The 12,238-nt window shown below is 34.0% G+C and overlaps 1 protein-coding gene across 6 annotated transcripts in view; it reads left to right on the top strand.

The window, feature by feature from the left end:
- The window catches only part of EPC1 (enhancer of polycomb homolog 1), a 105,416-nt gene that overhangs the window by 90,576 nt on the left and 2,602 nt on the right, over window positions 1–12,238 (top strand). For 4 of the 6 annotated variants that reach the window (XM_045466188.1, XM_045466189.1, XM_045466187.1 and 1 more), the window contains 6 exons: window positions 43–191; window positions 2,049–2,401; window positions 9,753–9,871; window positions 9,952–10,038; window positions 10,862–11,003; window positions 11,105–11,468. In XM_045466188.1, the coding sequence (XP_045322144.1) occupies window positions 43–191; window positions 2,049–2,401; window positions 9,753–9,871; window positions 9,952–10,038; window positions 10,862–11,003; window positions 11,105–11,468 (1,214 nt within the window). The remainder of the gene's footprint in view (window positions 1–42; window positions 192–2,048; window positions 2,402–9,752; window positions 9,872–9,951; window positions 10,039–10,861; window positions 11,004–11,104; window positions 11,469–12,238) is intronic. The other 2 variants (XM_045466190.1, XM_045466186.1) reach the window with 1 other exon arrangement.

Here is a 12,238-nt window from a genome sequence, read left to right as displayed (position 1 = left end):
TTTAACTGACAAAATGAAATAACTTAGATTTTTTTTTTTAAGCCTCACTTAGACCAAACTGGCAACTGGCCTTGGACTAGTCCTAAAGATGGAGGATTAGGGGATGTACGATATAGATACTGCTTAACTACCCTCACCGTACCCCAAAGGTGTATTGGATTTGCACGAAGACGGGTTGGGCGCGGTGGAAGGTAAGGCATTTCTGTACTCCTAGCATAGGGATATTTTAGACAGTAGGGAGTCAGATCTAGAGCTGAAAGTAAGGTAATCCTTCTCAGTAGTTCATTTGTTCCCATTTGCTGTTCTTAACTGATGTTTTTACTAAAATCCTTATAGAAACTGCAAAAAGTTATTTCAGAAGTTCTGGGAGATATTAGGAGAAAGGATTGAATAGGCTAAGAATGTCATAAAACTTGGGGCACTTGGCTGGCCCAGCCAGTTAAGCATTCGACCCTTGATTTTGGCTAAGGTCATGATCCCAGGGTCATGAGATCAAGCCCACATAGGGCTCCATGCTGAGAGTGGAGCCTGCTTAAAATTCTCTCTCTCCCTCTGCCGTTCTCTCCTGCTCACACTTTCTCTCTCTAAAATAAAATAATTAAAAATCAAACAACAACAACAACAACAAGAAATGTCATATAACTAGTATACTAAGTCGTTTAACTCATCAGTGAAAAGGATCCAGGATCAATGCATAACCTGACCCTGACATCCCAGTTTGTCTGGATCTAATCGCTCTTCTTTTGTTTAAACGTGATGGAACCAACCCATGTATATTCTAGATGCCTTTATGTAAGACTTTGTGTATTTGTGCAGGAGGCAAGAAGGAATTACAGAGCACATAAAAGTGCAGAAAAAGAAAATTATTCCTATGTTGGTGAAAAAAAATACATAAGGCAGAACATAATATTAAGGTGGTTTTGGGAAAAAATCTAATGATGTAATTTATAGTGAATTATTGCTTATATATGTGTTTCTTTCATTTTTGAATCTTAATTTCAGTTTTTAATCACTTAAAACATAAGTTTAGAGTTGTCTGAGCACTGAAATATATTTTATTTAGTGCTTTTCCTCCCATTATTGTGTTGACATCAATAGTAGTCAAAATTCTCTATGTTGGCTATATTTTGTTCTGTACTAGCATTTATCAGTGGTAGCATTTTAAGATAGAATCGTTTTTATAAAGTTTATATAAATAACATTAAAGTATATCCTCTAGAGTAGTGGGTATCAAATACTTTGTCTATAAGAAATTTTAATGAGGGGTGCCTAGGTGGCTCAGTTTGTTGAGCTTCTAACTCTACTTTGGCTCAGATCATGATCCCAAGGTCGTGGGATTGAGCCCCACAGGCTCTGCACTGAGTGTGGAGCCTACTTAAGATTTTCTTCCCCTCTCTCCCTCTCTCCCTCCCTCTCACTCGCTCTCTCTCTCTTCCTCCCTTATTCCCTCTGCCCTTCCCCCCTGCTTACGCGCATGCTCGCTCTCTCAAAAACATAAAGACAAATAATTTTTAAATAAAGAAATCTTAATGATGTAAAATATCCGAAAGATCGCATACTTTTTATTGCACTTCTACCTCTCCCCTACCCCTGTCAAAAAAAAATGAAGTGTTTGCTTAATAGTGAACAGGTATTTTATAACGTATTTTGGTGCTTTGTAATGGAAATAAAAACCTTTGGTTGAAAAGCAATTTGAAAAGAAAAATATTCTCATGTTTTATCAGTAACGTATACTAGTAGACCAACTCCTAGAACTGTTGAAAGACTCTTACTGATGTAAAATGAATAGTATACGTTATTCTTTAAGGTGGAGTATTCTCTTTAATCAGGTAATTATAAAGTAAAAGAACTTTTATCATAGTTGAGAATTTTATAAAAAAAGAAAAGAAATTGGGAGTTTAGCCTATAGGAGCCAAATACTGAAATAATCAAATTCATAGCTTTTAAACATTTAATCTGAGATGGCTTTGGGGGAATTAAGTGGGTCTTTTTAATATAATTTTTGAATAGCTATTTTACATATATGTTCCCTGCCTTATTTTTAATAGGGTCTTACTGGACAGAGCTCACTCAGACTATGACAGTATGTTTCGCCATCTGGATTTGGAAATGCTTTCCTCTCCACAACATTCTCCAGTCAATCAGTTTGCCAATACCTCAGAAACAAATACCTCGGACAAATCTTTCTCTAAAGACCTCAGTCAGATACTAGTCAATATCAAATCATGTAGATGGCGGCATTTTAGGCCTCGGACACCATCCCTACATGACAGTGACAATGATGAACTCTCCTGTAGAAAATTATATAGGAGTATAAATCGAACAGGAACAGCACAACCTGGGACCCAGACATGCAGTACCTCCACGCAAAGTAAAAGTAGCAGTGGTTCAGCACATTTTGGTATGTGTTTTTGTTATGATGTACATTTCTATAGAAATGTCAGGTTCATTAATTTTTTGAGTATGTGGTCTATTTAAGTTTAAAAGTCCTTTTCCCTCAAAATAATGAGAGAAAAAAAGGACTTGGTAAAGTATTCATTTGAATTCTGTTTGTACGTGTTCTCATTTAAATAAACCCACATTACAAAGGTGAATTATTACTATTTAATATATGACATTTGTTTCCTGGGTACACTCTGTGAACCACAATTCCTGATTCAGCAATTATATTTTCAAATAATAAGAAAAGAAAATGGGCTGTTAATTGTTACTATTTTATACTTGGACACTTCTCTAGTCTTTTTTTTAAACTGTAAAAGTAGACCAGCAAGTCAGTAGATATGCAAAAGCCTTACCTAATGATAGTAATGCAGAACAATTTATAAGAGGGAAAATAATTTTTCAGAAAACAATATTTAAATATTTAAAGGATTATTTTAATTTTATAGGATTGTAATTTTGGAAACATTTCTAGATAATATCTGCTTTAGCATTATGGCTATATTGTGAAATGTGTCTAAAATAAATGCTGTCTTAAAATATTCCTAAGATTTTAGTTTTCTATTTTAAAGCATAAATCTGTGTTATACGAAGCATGTAGATTATAGAAATTCACTGTTAAAATTATGTTACCACAGATTTTTGTAAGGATAATTTAAATACACATTTTGAAGGGACTGTAAAGATATTTATTGCATCGCCCCAATTATCTGGTAAGGTACAGCCAAACCTTCTAACAAATACGAGAACGTGCTGCTTATTGTTAAAGATCTCCAGAAAAGGTTCTATAAACCAATTTACTTTGTGTCTAGAAAACAAGTACTTCTGTGAAATGGAAATCCTTAGTTCATAAGAAAAATAATCACATTTCAGAAATCAGCTAGATCATCTAAATTATTCTGAGGCCTAACAGAGTAGTATAGTTGCATTAATTTCAGAGTGTATATATATCATGGAAAGTTAATCTTCTCTGCTATTACAGTCTTAAAAATCAAAATAACTTTTCAATATGAAGGAAACATATAGTGTGGGGTGTAAACATGTAATGTGTTTTCCCTGATAGATTTTTAGGCTCTATAAATTCCTTGAGACTTCTTGTAGAAAATTGGCATGTTCTGTCAATCCCCATCTTCTCAGTCCTTAAATAGAGAAGTTGAGGGAGTGCCTGGTGAGCTCAGTCGGTAGAGCATGAGACTCTTGATCTCTGGGTTGTTTGAGCCCCACATTGGGTGTAGAGATTACTTAGAAAAATAAAATCTTTAATAAAAAAGAATAGAGGAGTTGAATTTTATAACTATCCTAAGGATCTTTTAATGATCTTTTTTTATGTAAATTGTTTTGCTGTACTACGTAAGTAAGCATTGATATTATGAAACTTACCTGATTTGTGTTTGCCAAAGAATATTAAAAGGTGAACTTTGAACAGTAGTAGTATTACCAAAAGTTTAGCTGAAAAAAAATTTTTAGTAACTGTGATTTTCTTTTTAATCATTTCCTTGCCCATATATACAACTTTTAGAAAATGGGTTTATCAGTTTTTTGTCATTGCACTTAATTGTTTTCAATTTTCCCTTAATTTTTACTAGATCTTTTGTATACTTGGAGAATAGTTGCCTACAGATTGCTATAGGGAAATGCTTTATTTTTTGCTATTTGTGAATACTCAAGAAACCTAAAGCTCTTCTCTTTATGCTCTATAAAGTATATTATAGTAGAATCATATCATAAGTACATTTAACTTAAGAAATTCAACTCTAGGCCCCTGGAGAAAAAATAAAATTTTAACAGTTCAAAAAGTATATAGGGTTATAAATACAATTCTACTGAAAGGATATAGTCTCCAGAATTGGCCACTCTGGCAATGGCAGAAGTGAATCTGTTGTTTCTCACAGAGTGTCAGTGCCTCCTGAGGTGCCACCTTCATTCATAGGTGAAGCATCTCACCTCCATCAGTGTAATTATAATTTTAAAGATAAATGTTTTCATACAGCATGGCCCCCAGATACAAGCCAAACTATTTCATCTGGTACTCAACCACAAAAATTGATCTCATCTGATGCAAGAGGAAAAACTGCTGAGCTTATTGAAAGAGATAACATCCATCATTGCACACTCTAAAGGAATTTTCAAGGCTTAATTTTTACCATACTGACTTTGGAACTTAACTATTAGATAAGATAGGAGTCAATTGATATATACTTACTTGCCTACTGCTTAAGCCAAGTATTTTGATTTAGCCATTTTTTTCTGTCATTGTTTTAAATACCAATATTTATTCATATGTTGTGGCATAGTGATATACCCTCTGAATTGATTGTCCTTTTCCTAAATAATCACCTACAAGAGCCTATTTCTTCTCATTTTCAAATAGGAAATTCTAAATGAGGATATCAAGAGTCCATTATTTTTAGTAAAAGGTATGAGCTTTATTTAACACACCAACTTTTATAGTTTCTGGTGCTCAGAATTTTTTTGCTTGCTTCCCAGTCTTGGCCATTTTGCATAGTTGTGTGGCCAGATGGGTAACCTGGTTAGTCTGGCATTAGGTAGTCTGGTTAGTCAGGTACCAGAGTGCTTGGTCCACTGGAAAACACACAGCAGAATGACACAGTGCTGAGGAACTTGGGAAGACTTAACTATATGCCTATTTAGAATTTCTAGGACTAGATCTTAGTATGTATGGCTAAATTGTGTATCTTAATCTTCAGTTAATATGTGACTTGGACAGTTTCCAAGTACAGTATTTTTTTTTTTTTTTTAATCTGTAAAAGTACCTTTGAAAATGTAATGTTTGTTCAGTGACTATTCATTTGCATGCGTTTGAGTTTCGGGGATACGAGATATCAGAACTAACACCTTTTTTTCATAATTAGAAAGGACTATATAATTTTGAAAGACTGTAAGTAGAAAAGTGGTTTGTAAACCACCATTCTATGTTCAGGATTTGAATTCCTAGTTCCCACTGAAATTTCATCAGCATTCTACAGATTAGGCTTATTTTCATAAGTTAATAGGATATATGTAGCTGGAATGATGTTCTAAGTCTCAGGATCTGTAGCTTACTTAAATTAGTGCAATTTACTTCATAAAAATTGTAACAAAATTTTAAAAGGAACTCTAGTTTGAACCTTAAATATTTTTATGGTTAGATTTTATAAAATTGTAGGACCTTAATCCTTATCCAAGTGTGTTTCACAGTTCAGAATTACATCCTCAGCAGGGTCTGGAGTAGCACCCATAGTAAAATTAATAGTTCTCTCTATGCTGAAGTACAAGAATATTCACAATAAGGGGAAGCTTGGGCCACAGATAATCTCATGTTCAAGTAATTTGTGGCCCATTGAATTCAGGTTCAGTCATGTTTGGCCATCTATGGCAATATACCATGTTTTTTTTTTCAGGTTGGATTTCTGGGTGACTGACAAATGCTTAGGAACTGCAAAACTTTCGTTCAAGCTTGCTGACTTAGGGGATCATACTTTAATACTTTCTAAAGTCATTTCATTTTATATTTATTTATTTAAAGTTACCTTTTCCTGTATTGAAATAATTTTCTGACTACTGCTAAAAGAAATTTCTAATTGAGGATTCTCTTTTAAAATAGGTGTTTGGGTTTGTTGTTGGTGGGTTTTTTTGTTTTTTGTTTTTTTGTCTTTGTTTTCACAAACAAAACGACATACATTTTGGTAATCTTAGATCTATCTTCTCAAACTGAATTTTCAAATTATTAACTTTTTTCTAAGTACCTGTCATCCTCACTACTCCCACTTCAGATCATTTCAGTTGATCTGCTCCAGCTGCAGGAATGTGACTTAAAGAGCAACAGCTTGAGCTATAGGCTATTCCAGGTGCTGGGTTACCACATAATAGTTTCTTTGTCCAAGTAGACTGGTAACATTTTAGATTATTTCATCTAAATTCCTACCCCAGAGAATTATTAGCAGCTACCAAAACAACAGTGGTTGTTGTAGACCTTTGCCTAAACACCTCTAGGGAGGGCACATTCAGCAGTTTTCAGGTTAGTCTAGAGTTCGGAATCTTGTTTAGAAAGTTCGTCCATATATTGAACAAAAGCTGCCTCCTTAAATTTAAATCTACAGATTCCTCTTTTACCCTTAGAAGAATGCTGAGTAAGTTTTCTTGCTTTCCAACATCATAGTACCCTTCAAATATTTGAAGTCTTACCATGCTTCTTCCCTCTTCTCAGCTTTTAGTCATGTCTCTCGCGTGACTCCTCTCCCATACCTAGACTCCTGTCAGGTGTTCTATATATGAGGCTGTTTGTTTTTTTAAAGCACTTGAGTCACACTGTTGGGTATATAAAAAGTTTGATTATTTCTTGTAGATAGTATTAAATCTAAAACTTTTATCTATTTCTTTTCATATTTAAAATCTCGTTGGTTTGGGGATGGATTTTCCCCCTTCCACTGTTAACTGTCTTTGTGACCTCAGATGAAAGTTTCTTCATTTTTAGTGTGAAGTGGTAGGAGGAAATCACCAAGGATGCCTCCTAATCTAAAAATTTGGAGTTCTGTGAAACGCTTCTGATTCCAGGTTTGGTCATCTGTTCATGAAACCATCCTGTCCATCCTTAAGTAAATTGCAAACTTGACTACCACACCCTGTCTGGAGGTAGACATACAACCTTAACACCTTCTACCTTGATAGGGATTGTGGTCATTTTTATTTATTTACACTTAGCATTTGGTTAAACTTTGAATTAGAATGCCATCTGAAGTCTTCTCAGTTTTCTGTATAAATAACAATATAAAACCCAATTTATTTTGTATTTGCCCAAATTTACTACCTTACCTTTGTCCAGGCTTTTCCTACTTATTCATATAGCCTTTAGAAGGATTAGAAATTTATTTCTCAGAAGAAATATAAAATCCTTACATCGCATGGCTGAAAAAGGCTTTAGTGATCACCTAACTTAATCTAAGTATTTTGGATGAACATACTGAGCCCTAAAAGTTCGGTTACTTGCCTAGGTATACTCAGATAGTTACGATAGAGCCAAGAGCTGGAAAAAAAAAAAAAAAAAAAAAATCAAGGTTTCTAGGCCCCTACACCTATGGTTTTTATTACCTTCACTTACAGCTTATATGTTGCTCAACATATGCATGTCTTTTAGATCACTTATTTAAAATGTCTGGGGAAAATTTCGTAACTACTCCAGAGGTGTAATAATATCTAAGCAATAGATTGACAATACTGATCTAAAGTCATGATGAGTGTTAGGTGCATTTTTATTCCTAAATCTGTATTAGGAAGAAGTTAACAGTTGTTTAAAAGTGAAATTCAGAGACCAGGATTAAAATGTTAATTTATATTACCGCAAAAATATTTGGAACCTTTATTCAAATGAATTTTCCAATTTATTATTGCTAAATTTTTTATTAAAGTGTACACAAATACAAGCAGAGTTCTGCAAAAGAATATATTCATTCATATAAATGGAGTTTTTTATATACAGGTCTCCAGTGAATGCTAAATTACTGTTTTTCTAGATATGTAATGACCTGACCTTGCAGAAATGATCCTTTCTTAAAATAGTTATTGAGCATCCCCTACTAGGGAATTTAAGACTTAGGCAACTCAATCAAATTTAGGAAGTTAAAACATAAATCTCAAAAACATACTAGCAAAACTAATAAATTAAGTTGCTTTTTACGGATTTTTTTAAACCTAAAGATAAATGTTACAGTAATTATAAACCATCTTTCAGGGCAGCATTAATTTTTATAAATTTTCTTCAAGTTTTGATTCAACACATTTCTATTGTATGGAAATGAACATTTTGACACAAAGTTACTTTATGTCCGTATTTACAGGTTATCCTATTACCAGTAAAAGTCTTCCCTGTAGTATTCAGATCTGAGAAATACAACATAGTAGGAAAAGAAACTTATCAAGGGACAGGTATCAACGAAAGTTTTTACAAGAAATTATGTTTTTGCTCTTGTAGCCTAAGCACTTAGTTTAGTTCAAGTGTAAATAAAGCCTATGTAGACACTAATAACTTCTGAGGTTTTCTTAAATATTATTTCATAATTTCCTGATCCATTGAAAATATGGTAGAATTTCTACCTGAACATTTTGTAGTGGTACTAGGCAGAAAGGCTGTATCCTGGAAGATAAAGTTTCTTTATGAGTTACGAGTGAAAATTATAAAACTTGATAAAGTGAAACTGTCTTCAACTAAATTACTAAAATGCAATTAAAGACAACAGGAAATTTGGTGGACAGTGTTTTGAAAACATTAAACTTTAGATTGAGGAAATTTGCATTGCATGATTTATAGATTCCCTGGTATTCAGGGATGCATGATAACCTTTTTTGTGTTTTGAAATAATTTCTTACCCAAACACCACAGGCTTCTTAAAGAAGCCTTTAAAGTCAGATGTTGTGATTGTATGTACCCTTTTTTTTCCTTTTTTTAATTGGCAAAAAATAAGAAAAAGAAAAAGGTTTCCTTTTTAAAAACTGCACACACTTTTTTGGGGGGTAATAAATGAACATTTTTTTGTTTGTTTTTTTTAGAACTGAGCTCTCCATAGACAAACATAAGTAGCATAACACAGTGTCTTTCCTCAGACATCATTCTGTACAGTAAATCAACATAAACAACTCCGTTCTTATTGACTGGATTTTTTCCAGGTGGGTTAATTGGGTGGGGAAAATTAATTAACCTTAACATTTGGAGCCTCTTGTCTTCCTGCTAAAGGATGAGTTCTTTAAAAAATAAAATAAAAAAAGGTAATAAACCAACAACCTTATATTCCATATAGAGGGAATGTTTGTAATGGCTAAAATTAGAAAATATGTAGAACAATTAGTATTTATACACAGAACTATTAGGGATCATCTGAATGCATTGGGACAGTGATATGAGTAAACTAGAAACCAAATGGTAATTACCAGATTTCTTCTCAAGCTCCATGCCAAGTTGAATTCTAAATATGTAGATTTAAAAAGCTGGATTACCTTTTTACACTGTCTAGCACAAGTGTCACAGCTTATAAAAATAATGGTTCTGAAACTTGAGAAGTGAGCATTTCTCTTTCCTATGTTGTTATAACTCAGGAAGTTTATAATTTTGTTTTTCTTTAAACTCCAGCCACTCCTGATAAATGTGGTTGTAAAAATGCTGAATTTTTCATATGGAAGTGATCTTTAGCAGGATCATCAGCCTTTGTCAAATGCTTTAATTTTACACAAAAATTTTCTTAATGCTGAAATTTGTTTTAGTATTGTAAGATATGTGTGGTATCTGTGTGTTTTTATAAAGTATTTCCTCGTTTTATGTTCAGCATTTACAGCCGAACAATACCAGCAACATCAACAGCAACTGGCACTAATGCAGAAACAGCAGCTTGCACAAATTCAGCAACAGCAAGCAAATAGTAATTCCTCCACCACCACTTCACAGGTGAGGGATTTGTCTGTCTTATGATTATCCCTCATTGTTTCCCACCAGAGTTCATCTCTAATTACCAACTGTTGTCATAGAACCTTGCATCTAACCAGCAGAAAAGTGGCTTTCGCCTGAATCTACATCATAGCCATTCTATACAGGGTTTAGAAAGAACATTACAGGTGAGTATGGAAGCTGTTGCCTCTGCTCCCTATTTTAAAAAGTAAAGCTAAAAAACATAGTTAAATGCGATCAAGACACTGTCTTCCAAGTCTGTCCTATAGTCTGTGAATTTTCCTTGTTAGTATATGATCTCACCCAGCTCATTTTCTTAGTTATTTTAATTATTATTAAAATTTATCTTAAATTACATACTAAACCTCTTTTACTATTAAATGAAATCACTTTTAAACCTCAAGGATGATAAATGTTTGCCATTGAAACACATTTAAAGCTTGAAGGCCGAAATTTGAATCTAAGCATCTTGGAGGAAAATTCATTTAAAAAAATTCAAAGGGCCTCTTAATTTCTAGGCCAAGTTATGATGTGATGTTTTGTTACTTCTGTTCTAAAAGGATAGTTATCCTCCTGTCCCAAAGATACCTTTGGGGGGTGTGTGTGTGTGTGTGTAAGTTAGGTAAAAGAAGCTTACATGCTCATTTTTCATTAAATGTATTTGCAAATCACTGAAATGTTTTACTAGCATATTTCTTGTCTGACACTTTGTGTTGGAGGTTTACTGTTTCCACATTCTAGAAGGTTTATTTTTGTAGTTGATTTGTCCATATTACATACTGTCACATGTGAAGATCAAAATTCATAATCCCTGCGTTCTTATATTGTTTGAACACTCTTCAAATTTATGACTGTCAAAAGAGATGAAGACATTTCAGTGGTTTGCCACTTTGGTTTATATTCAAACTGATTTTGGTATACGTGTGTAACTTTAATGTTGATTTGAGACTAAGTGATGCTGATTAGATTTGTTTTGTATTTTCTTTTTAGGGTTTTGTTTCCAAGACTTTGGATTCTGCTAGTGCTCAATTTGCTGCTTCTGCTTTGGTGACATCAGAACAACTGATGGGATTCAAGATGAAGGATGATGTGGTGCTTGGAATTGGGGTGAATGGCGTCCTTCCAGCCTCAGGTAAGGATAAAGACATTTAAATTGTTCTGATATTTGTAACCTATATCTCTAATAAACAGCAAAGTCGTACATTGTTTAGATGCTTCTTTCTTTTTCTCTAGGAGTATACAAGGGCTTACACCTCAGTAGTACTACACCAACAGCACTTGTACATACGAGTCCATCAACGGCAGGTTCAACTTTGTTACAGCCTTCAAACATGACACAGACTTCAAGTTCCCACAGTGCACTGAGTCATCAAGTAACCGCTGCCAATTCTGCAACAACTCAGGTTCTGATTGGGAACAACATTCGATTAACTGTACCTTCATCAGTTGCCACTGTAAACTCTATTGCCCCCATAAATGCACGACATATACCTAGGACTTTAAGTGCTGTTCCATCGTCTGCCTTAAAGCTGGCTGCCGCAGCAAACTGTCAAGTTTCCAAGGTTCCATCTTCATCTTCTGTAGATTCAGTTCCAAGGTCAGTAGTTATTTTAAGCCTAAAATGTTTGAAAAATATGAGCCCTAACTTAAATCCTCTAGCAGTGCTCTCTACTTATTGGTGTTTTTTGCTCTTTCCTTATATACATTCAAAATGTATAGGGGCATCTGGGTCTCAGTCGGTTTAGCGTCTAAACTCTTGATAGTGGCTCAGGTCATGATCTTGAGGTCGTGGGATCCAGCCCCACATAAGGCTCTGCACTGACAGTACGGAGCCTGCTTGGGATTCTCTGCCCCTCCCCAGCACGCACACACACACATACGCGTGCTCTCTCTCTCTCCCTCTCTCTCTCAAAATAAACTTAAAAAAATGTATAGATGAGAATTCCTTATTTAGTCAAGACTTAAACAGATAATTTTTATAATTCAGTACTGTTAACAATTTGAACTAAATGGTATACTGAGTATTGCATATATGCTTTGGATGTCACTTCCTTAGTATAATAATAGCTTATAATGTTCTTGTTTTTCTACCTTTGCATGGAGGGAGTTCTCTTTAGAATGTTTCTTTTGTTTTCTTCCGCAGCTTCTTGTGTAAAGAATTGATAGAACCCACTGTGGCTTGTATGCTAAGCTGCTGTTAATAATGTAAATAATGTAAAGGCTTACAGTATTAATGCCAGGTCAACTTTTATTCAAACCATTATTTTTTATGCTAATTTGTCATCTTGGGTTTCAGTAGATTGTTTAGAATGTTTGTTCAGGTTCTTTTCTGTTTTAAATATTAATGGTAATTAGAATCTTACTATT

Source organism: Leopardus geoffroyi, chromosome B4 (assembly GCF_018350155.1).
Source record: "Leopardus geoffroyi isolate Oge1 chromosome B4, O.geoffroyi_Oge1_pat1.0, whole genome shotgun sequence".
Taxonomy (NCBI): Eukaryota; Metazoa; Chordata; class Mammalia; order Carnivora; family Felidae; genus Leopardus; species Leopardus geoffroyi.
This window is presented reverse-complemented; position numbering and strand designations above follow the sequence as displayed.